The following is a 16,399-nucleotide window of genomic DNA, read 5'->3' as shown; positions in this document are numbered from 1 at the left end:
CATCTCCTAAAAGTCGTCGAGTCGTCAGCAGATGTGGTCGAACCTTGCTTCTCTGCCATTGCATACACCAAACTCTTGAGCTTCACTCCCAACCAACTTTTGACTTCTTTCACGATTGTTACTTGGGTACAGATCCATAAAATAAGGGTCGCCTTCTTCTCCTCTTGCTTTTATCCACTGATGTCGCAAAATTCCCACAGGAATCCAGCTTAAAAGCCATTAAAAAACCACCAAGAGCGGGAGCTGGTAAATGTGCAAACGTTCACTCCATAGTGGCCACCAAAAGTCCGAAGGGGGCACATTCAACCACCTACCGCATGAGGCAAAGTGCGCCAATGCAAATAAAATAGCAGCAGCCTGTCATAATGGGGAAGCGGTCTGAAGAAGAGTATGCAACAAATTGGTTGAATGCAGTCCAATTGAATAAGATAGCCCTAATTGAAATTGTCTTAAGTATAAAACAGCAAACCCCTTAAAATGGAAATTGATGCCGGTGCTTCAGTGACCTCAGTGGGGGAGCAGACTTTCTAATATCTTTGTGCAGGATCTCATACTTTAAGCTTGAAGAGTGCTACAGTCAAGCCTGCTATATATACCGAGATCCTTGGAACCACCAATGGCCTATAAAGGGCAGGTGGCCAATCTGCCTTTGGCTGTCGAGGAAGAGCATCGACCCAATCTGATGGGAAGAGACTGATTACAAAAGATTTAGCTCAATTGGCTGGAAATCTTGAAAATATCCAATGGCATCCTCCGAAATGTCCTAAAGGAGGTATGAAGACGTCTTTCACAAGGAACTGGGTTGGATTAAAGGTGCCAAAGCCTTTGTCAATCTGGATTCAACGCCCAGGTTCTTCAAAGCTAGACACATTGTAAACTATAAGCTAACCATAAATCAGGGTGCTCAGGTTGATCAGTATCCGATTTCCCGAATCAAGGACTTCTACGCTAAGCTGGCTGGGGGGGTGCCTACCTATTCTAAATTTGGCCTCAGTCACGCACACCAACAACTAGAATTGGATAATGAATATGCCACAATAAATACCCACAAAGACCTTTTTCAACAGCCTGCGCTATTTTCCAGCGTACAAATGAAAAACCTCCTCCAGGGATTTCCCAAGTTGATGGTCTACCTTGATGGCGTTTTAGTCGCCGGCTACACCAGAAGAACACCTGGCCAGCCTAGAGGAAGTATTAGAGAGGTTTCAGGACAGGGGTGTCTGCCTCAAAGGCAAAAAGTGTACTTTCCAGATCAGATTTCACGTTGAACCCTGGAAGAAATGGTCAAGACTATATGAGATGTCCCTGCACCCAAAATTGTCAGCGACCCAAATTTCTCCTCTGTATAGGAAATTATACTGGAAGGTTAATTTTGAATTTAGCCACAACATTGGCACTACTACACCAACTACTAAAGAATCAGTGGAGAACTCCAAAAGGAAGACTTCGGAGTCGTGAAGCAAATACCACAGTCCTCAAACCTCTTGGTGAATTTTGGTCCCTAAGAACCAATCGCGCTGACAAGTAATGTGGCCCCTTAAGATATAGGGAGAGTTTTATCCCACAAAATAGGAGATGTTGCCAACTGGCCAACCTTCACAACCCACGCTATGTTCGCTTAAAAGGGGAGCCTGCTTTATCCTCACAATCTCACTCTAATCAGGTTTACAGGAGGAGGGTACAAAGTGCATATCAGGTGCAGATTTCAGCCAGTTACTTTGTGCGGTCTTCATCTTTGTGAGAACAGAAAACGCAACCATACGCATGTAGGTGGTCATGAAGGCAATAGCAACAAAATGCTTGTTTTACTTAGCATTGGATATTCCAGGGAGATGTTGCTCCAAACTGCTGACAGCCTCATGAGCTTTTGGGGTGCTTTAATGTGCTGTCACAGGCAGGATACAGCAGAGAAGGTTTTGAATTTGGAGTCAGCTGTAAATTAATAACGGATCTTTTACCACTTTCCTGCACTATCCTTATATCCCTCAATACCCAATTATCTCCTAAGGTGGCAATCTTTGGGGTGTTGGAGGACCCGGGAGTCCAGGAAGAGAAGGAGGCCGACATCGTGGCCTTTGCTTCTCGGGTAGCCCGGCAACGAATACCGTTTGCATGGAGGGACTCAAAGCTCCGAGGACCGAAGTATGGCTATCGGACATGGCGAGCTTTCTCGGTCTAGAGAAAATTAAGTTCGCCTTGAGAGGTTCACTATCAGGGTTCACCCGGAGGTGGCAGCCATTCATTGACTTCTTCGTGGATAATTAATCGTCAGCAGGGAGGGGGGGGGCTAGGGTAGAGTAGAGTAGTGGGTGGTTTAGGCAGGTCCTTGCGAGAATGGAGTCATGGTTTGCACTATGCGTTATTTGCTTTTCTTTTTGTACAGTACTATACAATGTCATTGTTTTATATGCCAAAAATACCTCAATAAAATTGTTTATCAAAAAAAAAATCCACGTATCTATTGACTTCTGTCTTGAATATATAAGTTCCATCCCACTATCAGACTCACCATGGAATACTCTCCAAAATCAGTTGCATTCTTTTACACACATCTCCATCAAGGACGGTCACCTCAGCACTTCGCTTTACCGCAAGCCCACAGAACCTCACGATGCTCCACTTCTCCAGGTTTCACCCTAAACACACTAAAGAAGCCATCCCCTAGGGACAAGCCCTCCGTATACACAGGATCTGCTCAGACGAGGAGGAGCGTTACAGACATCTACAGATGCTGAAAGATGCCCTTGTACGAACGGGATATGGCGCTCGACTCATCGATCGACAGTTCCAACACGCCACAGCAAAAAAACCGCACTGACCTCCTCAGAAGACAAACACAGGACACAACTGACAGATTACCCTTCGCCGTCCAGTACTTTCCTGGAGAGGAGAAACTACGGCATCTTCTTCACAGCCTTCAACACATCATCGATGAAGATGAACATCTTGCCAAGGTCATCCCCACACCCACACTACTTGCCTTCAAACAACCGCGCAACCTCAAACAAACCATTGTTTGCAGCAAACTACCCAGCCTTCAGAACAGCGACCACGACACCACACAACCCTGCCAGGGCAATCTCTGCAAGACGTGCCAGATCATCAACATGGATACCACCACTATACGTGACAACACCACCCACTAGGTACGCGGTACATACTCGTGCGACTCGGCCAATGTTGTCTACCTCATACGCTGCGGGAAAGGATGTCCCGAAGCGTGGTACATTGGCGAGACCATGCAAACGCTGCGACAACGAACGAACGGGCATCGCACGACAATCACCAGGCAGGAATGTTCCCGTCCAGTCGGGGAGCATTTCAGCAGTCAAGGGCATTCAGCCTCTGATCTCCGGGTAAGCGTTCTCCAAGGCGGCCTTCAGGACACACGACAACGCAGAATTGCCGAGCAGAAACTTATAGCCAAGTTCCGCACGCATGAGTGCGATCTCAACCGGGATCTTGGATTCATGTCGCATTACATTCATCCCCCACCATCTGGCCTGGACTTGCAAAATCCTACCAACTGTCCTGGCTTGAGACAATTCACACCTCTTTAACCTGGGATTACCCTCATCTCTGGATCTGTAAAGATTTGATTACCAAGCATTGTCTGGCATCTTTGACTTTGTCTATATATATGTTTCCGGAACATGTCTCTTCATTCACCCGAGAACGGAGCAGTGCTCCAAAAGCTCGTGTTTGAAACAAACCGGTTGGACTTTAACCTGGTGTTGTAAGACTTCTTACTGTCTTGAATATATTTCAAGAAAACTTGAGGATAGACAAGTCCCCCGGGCCTGACGGGATATATCCAAGGATTCTATGGGAAGCAAGAAATGAAATTGCAGAGCCGTTGGCAATGATCTTTTCGTCCTCGCTGTCAACAGGGGTGGTACCAGAGGATTGGAGAGTGGCGAATGTTGTGCCCCTGTTCAAAAAAGGGAATAGGGATAACCCTGGGAATTACAGGCCAGTTAGTCTTACTTCGGTGGTAGGCAAAGTAATGGAAAGGGTACTGAGGGATAGGGATTTCTGAGCATCTGGAAAGACACTGCTTGATTAGGGATAGTCAGCACGGATTTGTGAGGGGTAGGTCTTGCCTTACAAGTCTTATTGACTTCTTTGAGGAGGTGACCAAGCATGTGGATGAAGGTAAAGCAGTGGATGTAGTGTACATGGATTTTAGTAAGGCATTTGATAAGGTAGGCTTATGCAGAAAGTAAGGAGGCATGGGATAGTGGGAAATTTGGCCAGTTGGATAACGAACTGGCTAACCGATAGAAGACAAGAGTGGTGGTGGATGGCAAATATTCAGCCTGGAGCCCAGCTACCAGTGGCGTACCAGTGGGATCAGTTCTGGGTCCTCTGCTGTTTGTGATTTTCATTAACGACTTGGATGAGGGAGTTGAAGCGTGGGTCAGTAAATTTGCAGATGATACGAAGATTGGTGGAGTTGTGGATAGTGAGGAGGGTTGTTGTCGGCTTCAAAGAGACATAGATAGGATGCAGAGCTGGGAAGTGGTAGATGGAGTTTAACCCTGACGAGTGTGATGGCGTCCTGTGGAGGAACGAGCCTGAAGGCACTGGTAACGGCGCCGTTGCCGCTCCCTCCAATGAGGTACACTATAAGCCCGGTGGTGGCGGCTACCCTCAAGATTTGGGGGCAGTGGAGGCGACATAGGGGGGGCTCGGTGGAGGCCCCGCTGCGGGGGAACCACCGGTTTGTCCCAGGGAACATTGATGCCGGGTTCCTGGGGTGGCACAGGGCAGGCATAAGGAAGTTGGGAGACCTGTTCATTGACGGGAGGTTTGCAAGCCTGGGTGAGCTGGAGGAGAAGTTTGAGCTCCCCCCGGGGAATATGTTCAGGTACCTTCAGGTCAAGGCGTTTGCTAGGCGGCAGGTGGAGGGGTTCCCTTCGCTGCCCTGCAGGGGGTAAGGGATAGGGTGCTCTCGGGGGTGTGGGTCGGGGATGGGAAGGTGTCCGACATCTACCAGGTGATGCAGGAGGTGGAGGAGGCGTCGGTAGAGGAGCTGAAAGCTAAGTGGGAAGTGGAGCTGGGGAGCAGATTGAGGAGTGGACATGGGCGGACGCCCTGGAGAGGGTGAACTCCTCCTCTTTATGTGCGAGGCTTGGCCTCATCCAGCACAGGGCTCATATGTCCGGGACGAGGATGAGCAGTTTTTTTGGGGGTGAGGACAGGTGCATTAGGTGTTCGGGGAGCCCAGCGAACCATGCCCATATGTTTTGGGCATGCCCGGCACTCGAGGAATTCTGGAAGGGGGTAGCAAGGACGGTGTCGAGGGTGGTAGGATCCAGGGTCAAACCAGGCTGGGGACTCGCGATATTTGGAGTTGGGGTGGAGTCGGGAGTGCAGGAGGCGAAAGAGGCCGATGTTTTGGCCTTTGCATCCCTAGTAGCCCGGCGGAGGATCTTGTTGCAATGGAAAGACGCGAGACCCCCAAGCGTGGAGACCTGGATCAATGACATGGCGGGATTCATTAAGCTGGAGAAGGTCAAATTCGCCCTGAGGGGCTCGGTACAGGGATTCTTTAGGTGGTGGCAGCCTTTCCTCGACTTTCTGGCTCAACGATAAGGAACTTGGTCAGCAGCAGCAGCGACCCGGTGGGGAGGGGTTTCAGGGGGGGGGTATTGTTTATGTTAATTTAATTATTGTTAATTTATTTTGTTGTTTATTGGGTTTGTGGGGGGTGGGGGGGTTTGTTATATGCGTTGTTACGGGTGCTGGGGGTGTTTATTATTGTTATTATTATTATTGTTCTGTTGCTATACATTTTTCAAAAAATTTCAATAAAAATTATTTTATTTTTTTAAAAACCCTGACGAGTGTGAGGTTGTTAATTTTGGAAGGACAAATGTGAATGCGGAATACAGGGTTAACGGTAGGGTTCTTGGCAATGTAGAGGAGCAGAGAGATCTTGGAGTCTATGTTCATAGATCTTTGAAAGTTGCCACTCAAGTGGATAGAGCTGTGAAGAAGGCCTATGGTGTGCTAGCATTCATTAGTACAGTAGAGGGATTGAATTTAAGAGCCGTGAGGTGATGATGCAGCTGTACAAAACCTTGATAAGGCCACATTTGGAGTACTGTGTACAGTTCTGGTCACCTCATTTTAGGGGGGATGTGGAAGCTTTGGAAAAGGTGCAAAGGAGATTTACCAGGATGTTGCCTGGAATGGAGAGTAGGTCTTACGAGGAAAGGTTGAGGGTGCTAGGACTTTTCTCATTAGAACAGAGAAGGATGAGGGGCGACTTGATAGAGGTTTATAAAATGATCAGGGGAATAGATACAGTAGACAGTCAGAGACTTTTCCCCTAGGTGGAACAAACCATTACAAGAGGACATAAATTTAAGATAAATGGTGGAAGATATAAGGGGGGGGGGGGGGGGAGATGTCAGAGGTAGGTTCTTTACCCAGAGAGTAGTGGGGGCATGGAATGCACTGCCTGTGATAGTAGTTGAGTCGGAAACGTTAGGGACCTTCAAGCGGCTATTGGATAGGTACATGGATTAGGGTAGAATAATGGTGTAGATTAATTTCTTCTTAAGGGCAGCACGGTAGCATTGTGGCTAGCACAATCGTTTCACAGCTCCAGGGTCCCAAGTTCGATTTCGACTTGGGTTGCAGTCTGTGTGGAGTCTGCACATCCTCCCCATGTGTGCGTGGGTTTCCTCCGGATACTCCTGTTTCCTCCCACAGTCCAAAGATGTGCAGGTTGGGTGGATTGGCCATGAAAAATTGCCCTTAGTGTCCAAAATTCTATGATTAACCTAGGACAAACGTTCGGCACAACATCGTGGGCCGAAGGGCCTGTTCTGTGCTGTATTTCTCTATATATACACACAGGCACAGACACACACAAATATATAGATCCATACCTCTTTAGGAGAATTCCAAAGATTCCCATCCTTTTGAATAAAAAGAAAACTCTCCTCATCTCAGGCCTAATTGGCCACCCATTATACTGAGACTGTGACACAGTGTCCAAAATTCCAAAAGATTTTCTTACCAGTTGTATTCAATTAGTATTGTACTGCTGATTATTGCACTCAGCTCCTGTGCAATCATCAATCTTGCAATAGGGTCTGAAGCTTCAGCTGTACGACGTGACTGCTTCCAACTATTAGATGGTGATCAACACCCTGATACTCCAGTGCAGTACTGAAAGAGTTTAAAGATGTGCCTTCTTTCAGATACGATGTTATGTCAGTTTTCACTGAAATCGAGTTTTTAAGATTGGAGAGGATCATGTCATTGAGGAGTAGCTGGAGGATCATGACAAGTTTCGGAGGGCAGCCAAATTGTTTTTTAAAAGAATGTTTTTATTGGGTTTTACGCATGACATATTTAGTGTACACACAAAAAGAAACCAAAAAGAACAAAACTCAAAACCAAAAGCCCTAGGGTGATATGATACTAACAGGGGAAGTGTATATACAGAGAAGCAAAGAGGAGAGAATTTCATTACACATGCCATGAGAAAGCCTTTCTCTCCCCCGCCTTTTTTCTGCTTTTTTTGTTAAATACAAAGCAAGCAAAAACCGAACCGGGTGGGTCACTTGCATCTCTTGGTTGGTTTTCTTTGTTTTTGTGCATTTGCCTCCGCTTCTGCGGTCCGTCGTACTTTCTTCTTGTACTTTCTTACTCTCTTTTGCCCTGCTGTGTGGTCGTTGTCGTTTCCTGGGCTTTCCCTCCAGTTCGTATTCTCTCCTTTTTCCTCCCCTCTGCAGTTCTCCTCCCGTCGTCCTTCCTCCCTCCCTGTACCCCCACCCCTTCCCTGCCCCCCTCCCACTCTGCTGCTCCCCTTTCTTTTCGGCTGTGTTTGACTACTCCCTCTTGCACTGCCCACAACCACCCCCCCACGCCCAGTCCTCCCTCCCTTCCTTTCTTCTCTCATGCCTTGGCTATTTTCCCCTGGCTCTTGGCTACTTGTTTATCTATTTGGTTGTTCGTTGGCCACAAACAGGTCCCTGAGAGTTGGGTGATTGGCTCCTATGTTCTGAGGAAGCGATCTTCTGATCCTCGGATGGCGAATTTGATTTTCTCCATTTGGAGAAATTCCGATAGGTCGACAGTCAGTCTGCAGCTTTAGGTGGTGCTGCTGACCGCCAGCCGAGTAGGATTCTACACCGGGCCATCAGGAAGGCAAAGGTAAGGGCGTCCGCCCTCCTCCCCATGAAGAGATCTAGCTGGTCTGAAACCCCAAAGACCGCCACTTTTGGGTACAGCTGCACCCTCATCGCCACCATTTTGGACATTGCCTCGAAGAAGGCTATCCAGTATCCAGCCAATCTGGGGAAAAACCAGAACATGTGGACACCATTTTTGTACAGGGCTGCTTTTGCCCTGTTAAATTCCGCCCATCTCCTGGCCAGATCAGCCCCAATGTCCGGAGATATCCTTATGCATGTCCTCCCCAGCTACAGTTCTTGGACTTCCTGACCCAACGCAGGATTCTTTGTCTGTCCTGGTACCGGTGAGGAATTGAATAAACGAATGTGATATAAAATAGTTAGTTAAAATATTAGTTAGAATAATGTAGATGTGAGCCAGTCTGATAGGAGTGAGTTCACAAATAAAGGACAAAGGGATTCAGAAAGCATGGCCAGGAAGGGGGGAGGGGTGCCTCGTGGAGGATGGGGGAAAGGATGCTGGGTAACAAGAGGCCCAGGGTTGAGGAATGCGAAGTGAGCTAATCAGGATATATGGCCAGGTCAGGAGGTGTATAGGATGACCTATGGGAATCTTGTATGTGAAACTTGATGCCATTTGAATGATATTTGCAGAGATTTCTTTGTCTCCGATTTCACTCAGTTCTGGAGCTTCAGAAGACGCCTGTGTGTTCTGAGTCTCTGTGGAGGGAGTCAGCCTTGCAAGTTGGTTAAAAATAAATAATACTATACCTACAAATCCATCTCGAGTTTTATTGAGGCCGGACTGACGGGTAAAGAACTCAATATTGTCACCGGTGCAGTTTGGCTACTACTGCCCTCGGCTGTTCCCCAGCACCGGGTTTCGGTCACAGCAATCAGTGTGCCCTATCCAGTTCTGATTGGTGGGGAAAGTCTCCCATCCCACCAGGTTGCCAAGCATCTGAGTCCATGCAGACCATGGGATCTCCGCCTTTGATTCCCGCCGGTAGGCCCACAATCAGCAGGTTTTGCCTCCTTGAGCAGTTCACCTGATCCTCCACTTTATCCCTCAGACTGCCCTGTGTCGCCACCTCTTTCTCTAGCCCCACAATCAAATCACTCTGATCGGTCGCGGTTTTCTTGTCCTTGATGGCAGCCTCTTGGGCTGCCAGTCTCTTGTCCATGCTGCTCAGGGTGAGCTGTATTTGGGTCAGAGTCACGGCCACTGCGTCCTTCACTGCAGCTGGAATGTTTGCTTTCATCTCAGCCTTTTATCTCCTGCTGTTGCTCCCTTAGGGCCTCCATAAAGGATGCCTTCCAGCTCTCTTCCCCCCCCCCCCCCAACCAGGTGCAGAAGAGGTTTGTCCTTGGCTGCCCTGCTCTTCCTACTCCGGCAAAACCTGCGCTTTGCTGCCTCGTGTGTTGGTTGGCTCGTCCGAATGCTGCCGTTCCTGACCCCTTCCAGTCCTGGTCTCTGATCGGCCCCTTGTTTGGCTTTTTCCGGGCATCTTTTCTTATATTTCCCCTCTCTTTCTTCCTTCCTCTATCTTTTTACGGTTGGGGAATGAGTTGCTGCGTTTTCTGGCACATTTTCATTGAAAACTGGCTATTTTTCAGGTCCACGGGAAGAGAGCCACCAGATGTGCAACTGCTCAGCATATCGTCGTCACGGGCAGCCAAATCTGAAGAGGATACTCCATAAGCCTTCACGGTTCACAGAGCCAAAGGTTATTGCGAGGTCAGAAAAAGCCACATACATCAGTTAAGATCATTGGCGGCATGGTGGCAGTGGTTAGCACTACTATCTTACAGCACCAGGGACCGGGTTCAATTCCAGCCTTGGGTGACTATCTTGTGTGGAGTTTGCATGTTCTGGGGCAGCACAATGGTGCAGTGGTTAACACTGCTGCCTCACGGCGCCGAGGTCCCAGAGTTCGATTCCGGCTCTGGATCACTGTCCGTGTGGAGTTGACATTCTCCCAGTGTTTGCATGGTTTCACCTCCACAACCCAAAGATGTGCAGGGTAGGTGGATTGGCCACGCTAAATTGCCCCTTAATTGGAAAAAAAGAATTGGGTATTCTAAATTTACAAAAGAAAAGAGTTTGCAAATTCCCCCAGTGTCTGTGTGGGTTTCCTCCCGGTGCTCGGTTTCCTCCCACAGTCCAAAGACGTGCAGGGTTAGGTGGATTGGCCATGATCAATGTGCAGGGTTACGGGGATAGGGTGGGGGAGTGGGCCTTGGTGGAGCTCTCTTTCAGAGGGTCGGTGCTGACTCAACTTTGCACTAGAGATTCTAGATCTGTGGAGCCTCACGATGTTCAAAATGGAACTGTTACTCTGGAAAGAGCTGTTCAGCCATTGGGAGGAAACAGTTGAAGAAAATCCTGGCAATCATCTTCCTTGTGGCAGTCAGTAGGGAGACTCCGTTGTAGTTACCACATTCTGACTTGTTTTCCCATCTTGAATATAGTCAACATCACAATGTGCTCAAGATTCCTTAATATGCACTCTTTCTTCACAGATGGACAATACAGCCATGCCAGAAGTGTTTCGCCACTGCTTTTCAGAATTTCAGCCAGGATTCCATCTGCTTTGTGATTTTCAGGTGTCAAACGGCTTTTTCAACTGAACTCCAGACTGAGGTAGAATTGAGACGAAGCCGGATGAAGTACCAGGAATGGGGGTTGAGGACATTTGAGTCAGACAGAGGACGGGATTCTCTGGTGCCCCAGCGATGTGTTTCTTGACGGTGGGATTCTCTCTTCCCACCACTTGTCAATGTGACTTCCCATTGAAACCACCCCAAGCTGCCGGGAAACCCACAGGCGGGGTGCGCTCCCAGCGGGAATAGGCGATCCCAACATCTGGAGAATTCTGGCCAGAATCGCAGTTAAGATGTTTTTCAAAATGTTCTCTCTGGCAAACACAGACTGCCTCCCTGAACTTGATGAGCTCCTCTCTACGTTTGGCTTAGCAGGTTGTGGCCCTTGAGCGTCTGGGCCACTGATCATCACAACGGCACTGAAGATGCTCCTCTCAACATCAAGATGATGTTTTTTTTCTTGGGCGAGACTGGTTATACTGCAAATTCTGTCTCAGTCTGCTACATTTAAAAGTATCTCACCTATCTACTGCCCTTCCCCAACCACTACAATGATTGAGAATCTGAGCCTGTGTTGAACTACTGGTTCAAATGCTTTTTCAGCTTCCACCCATTTCCGGCTATAGATCGGACACATACCTGCGTATGACCACACACACACATATACTATGCTCACGTCTCACAGTAACACCCACCTACTCACTGCATACCCAATCCATCATCCAAATGCTTTGAGACTTGGACGATGCTACCATTGTACCGCTGGGTGCTCAAGTATGTCAAATGGAACTTTTAACATCTCACTATCCAGGTGCCCAACTGGGCCCTGAACAAGATGAAAACAGAAAATTTCCCCAGCATCTGCGGAGTTAATGTTTCGAGTCCAATAGGACTCTTCTTTGGAACCTCTGGTGCTCCAGTTTCCTCCCTCAAGTCCCGAAAGATGTGCTTGTTAGGTGAATTGGACATTCTGAATCTCCCTCTGCGTACCCGAACAGGGGCCAGAGTGTGGCAACTAGGAGATTTTCACAGTAACTTCATTGCAGTGTTAATGTACGCCAACTTGTGACACTAATAAATATTATGAATTGGAGAAATCTGATGGGTTTTATCCTGTTGAAAAAGAGTTTTATGCTGTTGAAAAAGGGTGGAGTGGGGGAGGTGGGGTGGTCAGTTGGGGGTAAAAGGGAAGGTCAAGAGAGGTTAGGGGTCAGGATGGGGAGGGGTGAGATTAAATGACAAACGTGTCATGGAACAAAAGACAAAGGAATCCCCCATACCACATAGCCTCACGATTCTAGGGCTCCAGGACCCACACCATCCTTACCTTGCAGGCGGCTGTGGAAGTGGCCGAGGGTAAAGGTGTGCCCGTCAAACATATTGCATCTGCAGCTCAGGTAGAATATGATCCATCCGAGCAGGGCTGTGGAGACGTTAGCACAGGGCAGCACGGGGATCAAGGACTTGACTATCTGCACCAGGCTGGTCGGCTGGCTGGGCCGCTGCTGCTCGGGACGAGGAGACGGCTCCTCCCTCCTGCCCGCCATGGCCCTCATCTTCCTCCTGCTCGCCCACCCGCGCTGCTGCCGCTGCTCCCCTCAGGAGAGTTGCACCCCGCCCGCGGCCCGGCTTCAAGGCCTCAAAGTGACGCAGCGCGCGTGCGCGCCCGGAGACCACAGCCCGGACGCCATGGCAACCAGCCGCCTGCCCCCGCCCCCCCTACAAATCTCAAAATGTTCTTCCTCTTCCCACTGCATTATACTTCCAACTGCGTTTAGACCCTTTAATCAATGGTTTTTAATTAAACTTTACTTCTGAAGTATATAAGTATATTTTCTTTCTTTCTGCTCTTTTGCTGCTGGGGCTTTGGCCCTTCACTAGAGGGTCACTTATAATGTGCTCATGGCAGATTATGGCTTGCCAAAGTCACTTACCTTGCGTCCAATTAAGTTCCTTTGAATTCTGTCCATAGTGTGCCACAACACCCTGGGCTAGCACACGGTCAGTACCAGTACCACTGGTCCAAGGTCCTTGGGTCATCCAACCAGACTCTCTTCCCCTCTTTCGCGGCGGGGCGTCCCGGGAAAGGGAGCATGCAGTGTCCATGGGCACCCTCGAGGCCTTCCGTGCTTGGTGGGCACCGCAGGGGTTGGACTGCTTTATCTTGGTTTGATGGTTTTTAAGTTTCCATTTCCTCTTTATTCCTTTTGGGCTGCTCTCCGTTTGTACACGGTAGCACAAGTGGCTACCACTGTGGCTTCACAGCACCAGGGTCCCAGGTTCGATCCCCCGCTGCGTCACTGTCTGTGCGGAGTCTGCCCATTCTCCCCGTGTCTGAGTGGGTTTCCTCCGGGTGCTCCGGTTTCCTCCCACGGTCCAAAGATGTGCAGGTTAGATGGATTGGCCATGCTAAATTGCCCTTAGTGTCCAAAAAGGTTAGGAGTAGTTATTGGGTTACGGGGATAGAGTGGAAGTGAGGGCTTAAGTAGGTTGCTGCAGACTCGATGGGCCGAATGGCCTCCTGCACTGTATGTTCTATGGGAACGGCCCCTTTTAATTTGTGCACCAGTTAATTTGTGTTCTTTTAATTAGTTGATTGGGCCCTATAAAACATATCCAAGGTCCTTGGTTGAGCCCAGTGAACTACGGCCACCAATGTTTGTGTAATAACCCCCTCGGGGCCCACGGGGATACCATGATTAATCTCCCCATGGGACATGTAGAATATGAGCTTCCCCGCTAGTGGGCGGTGGCCCACCCAGCTGAGGTTCATAAGAACTTAGTACTGTATAAAGGCCGGCCCAGACAGGGACCGACATGTTGGTTATCCCAACGAGACTCTACTCCAGGGGTGGGCAAACTACGGCCCGCGGGCCGCATGCGGCCCGCCAAAGGTCTTTATGCGGCCCACCAAGTCATTTAAAAAAAAAATTTAATTTTTAATTTTTTTTTAAGGTTAATGGGGGGGGGCTGTTGGGTTACTTACTGGTATAGGGTGGATACGTTGACTTGAGTAGGGTGATCATTGCTCGGCACAACGTCGAGGGCCGAAGGGCCTGTTCTGTGCTGTACTGTTCTATGTTCTATATGAGGCGCCCAGAATCATAACCGGGTGAAGTAATTATTTTACTTAATATACTATACGGCCCTTTAAAATTGTGAATTTCTGAATGTGGCCCTTGCACGGAAAAGTTTGCCCACCCCTGCTCTACTCTGTAAATATATTCGCTGCCACAGGCAGACTTTCTGTGACTGTAAATAAATCGATGTTCACCTTACCATTCGGCTTCCTGGGTCTTAATATTGGTGACGAGTAAAAGAAACTACTCCGATTCTGGACATCCCATCCACTCCGGGGGTTTGCTGTGCAGCAACGCGTTGGGCAGTCTTTTAAATATGCCGCCTTCAGGAAATTAGAGGAAGATTGGACTCAGTGCATAGAGTGGATGAGGTAGTTTTTCGAGGCCAACGGCATCCTTGAAGAGGACCGACAGGTAATCGTCCTGATTGCCTGCGGGCTCCAACCTTCGGCACTATAAAAAGCCTCACGTACACAGCTGCTAGGATTCAAAATTCTTTGACGAATTGGTAGAGCTGGTGTCTAACCATTACGATCCAAAACTATCTGTGATCGTGCAACGGCACTGTTTCAATATTGTGTGTGGACTCTTGGGGAGTCCGTTACGGGTTACTTGACTCGACTCCGAAGGCTGGCTGACCAGTGCGAGTTTGGGTCAACCCTTTCCAAGATGTTGACGGATCAGCTGGTGTGAAGAATTAATAACATGGCTGTGCAGGGGAAGCTATTGGCAGAGCCAATTTGAAGAGAGTTATTGAACTAGTACTTTCCGCGAGACCACAGAAAAAAGGGTTCAGGACCTCCCAAGGTTCCATGGACTACAGTATCCATTGTGTTCCTCGATCCCTACACTCCAGCGACCTTCCAGGGCAGTGCTAAAATAGTCAGGTCACCATCAAAATCGCAACGGAGAGTACAACACTACGTCTGGAGTCAACATTCGAGGGCCACCACAGACGAGTGGGACACCTCCCCAGAGGACAAGCGGGAGATTCGGCAACATTGCCAAGCCTAAGGGCGGAGAATGCTTGGCAACCAAAGCTGCCAGAATTGGCAGAGAATGCGCTGCCCTGGACAGACGATGAGGTCGTCTCGAGCCATGGCCTTTCACCTGAGGAGGAAAATATGATGTAATTAAAATGCATCATTGCCCTGAAAGTGGCGCCGATTCGCATTAAACTGCAGGTAAATGGACAGCCCCTGGTGATGGAGAAAGACACAGGGGCTGCTGTTTCCATCAGCGGTCATCTGCCGTTCCGCCAGTTTCACACGGGAATGCCATTGAATCTGTGCGACACCAAGGCCAGATTAGCGACATATCCTGCGGAACCATTATGCATCATTGGAACCACCATGCACTCAGTGGCCCACTAGCAACAAACAGTCAGGTTGTTTTTGATAGTAATGCAAGGGCCCAGACCCATCCTGCTGGGCCATGATTGACTGCCAATACCCCGCTTCGATTGGTTGCAGATTTTCTGGATGGGTACCGGAAACGTGAATGAGATCCTCGGAAAATATCCAGAGGTATTCCAAGAGGGCCTGGGCAAAATAAAAGGAGCCAGCACATGCATTTATGTGGACCCAAAGACCCAGCACAGATATTTCAGGGCACGACCAGTTCCCTATGCCTGGCTCACAAAGATGGATACTGAGTTTCACAGCTTGGAGATTTGGGCATCATAAGCCTTGTGTGATTTGCGGAATAGGTCACACCAGTGGTTCAGGCGAGGAAGCCGGGCAAGTTAGTTCGCCTCTACGGGGATTAGAAACGGACTGTAAACAGGGCATTCCCCCTGGACACCAGGCTGCATGTGGAGCACACACATAGCGTCGGCCTGGATTCAGCACGAGGCTCTATAGCTGGAAGCGTATGAAAACACTTTTCAGCATCGCCCAGGGTTCCAGATAGCTCATGCTGACACCATCAATTGTCTTCCGCTGCCTGTGAGCCCTTTCCCTCCACCAATGGGGGACGAAGCCACGGCAACTTTAAACCATGTATACACTGCCAGTAACTGCCACACGTGGGCACACAGAGATCCCACATTGGTGATGTTTCATCACATTAGCGGAATACAGGGTACTCCCCCAGGCAGCCCTCCAGCCATGTGTTTTGAAATAGGAGGAGTTGAGCGTCGAAGACAGCATCCTCCTGTGGAGAGCTTGTGTGGTCATCCCGCAGATGGACCATGAATTGATCCTGCAGGACCTGCATAGGAGTCACCCAGGGGCTTCAATTATGAAGATTTTGGCAAGGTCTTATGTCTTGTGGCCAGGGATCGATGGTGACATTGAACAGGTCGTCAAAAGACACCCAGCGATCAGTACAGGGGTTCGTTAGGCGGTGGCAGTCTTTCCTGGACTGCCTGGCGGAACGGTAGGGAAATAGGCCGGCAGCAGCAGCAACCGGGGGGGGGGGGGGGGGGGGATTGGGTTGGGGGGGGGATTGGGTTTGGGGGGGAGGGAGAAGTGTGTACATGGGTTTGTGGGATGTGGCGGGTGTTATCTCTTTCCTTTCTGTTGTTTGCTTTTTTTTTAGTTTTCGATTTAGTAGTTG

The 16,399-nt window shown here is 49.1% G+C and overlaps 1 protein-coding gene across 4 annotated transcripts in view; it reads right to left on the bottom strand.

Annotated features, from left to right (window-relative positions):
* Window positions 1-12,425, bottom strand: part of LOC119974650 (rhomboid domain-containing protein 2-like) — a 69,660-nt gene extending 57,235 nt beyond the window's left edge. For 2 of the 4 annotated variants that reach the window (XR_005462546.1, XR_005462545.1), the window contains exon 1: window positions 12,088-12,424. Coding sequence is in view for 2 of the 4 variants with exons in the window: in XM_038813722.1 (XP_038669650.1) it covers window positions 12,088-12,316 (229 nt within the window). In the remaining 2 variants the exon portion in view is untranslated. Of the gene's footprint in view, window positions 1-12,087 lie in introns of all 4 variants that reach the window. The other 2 variants (XM_038813722.1, XM_038813721.1) reach the window with 2 other exon arrangements.
* Between the last annotated feature and the right edge of the window lie 3,974 nt (window positions 12,426-16,399).

The sequence above is a fragment of the Scyliorhinus canicula genome, chromosome 12, assembly GCF_902713615.1.
Source record: "Scyliorhinus canicula chromosome 12, sScyCan1.1, whole genome shotgun sequence".
Taxonomy (NCBI): Eukaryota; Metazoa; Chordata; class Chondrichthyes; order Carcharhiniformes; family Scyliorhinidae; genus Scyliorhinus; species Scyliorhinus canicula.
The sequence above is the reverse complement of the archived record's forward strand: the minus strand, read 5'-3'. Positions and strand labels throughout refer to the sequence as shown.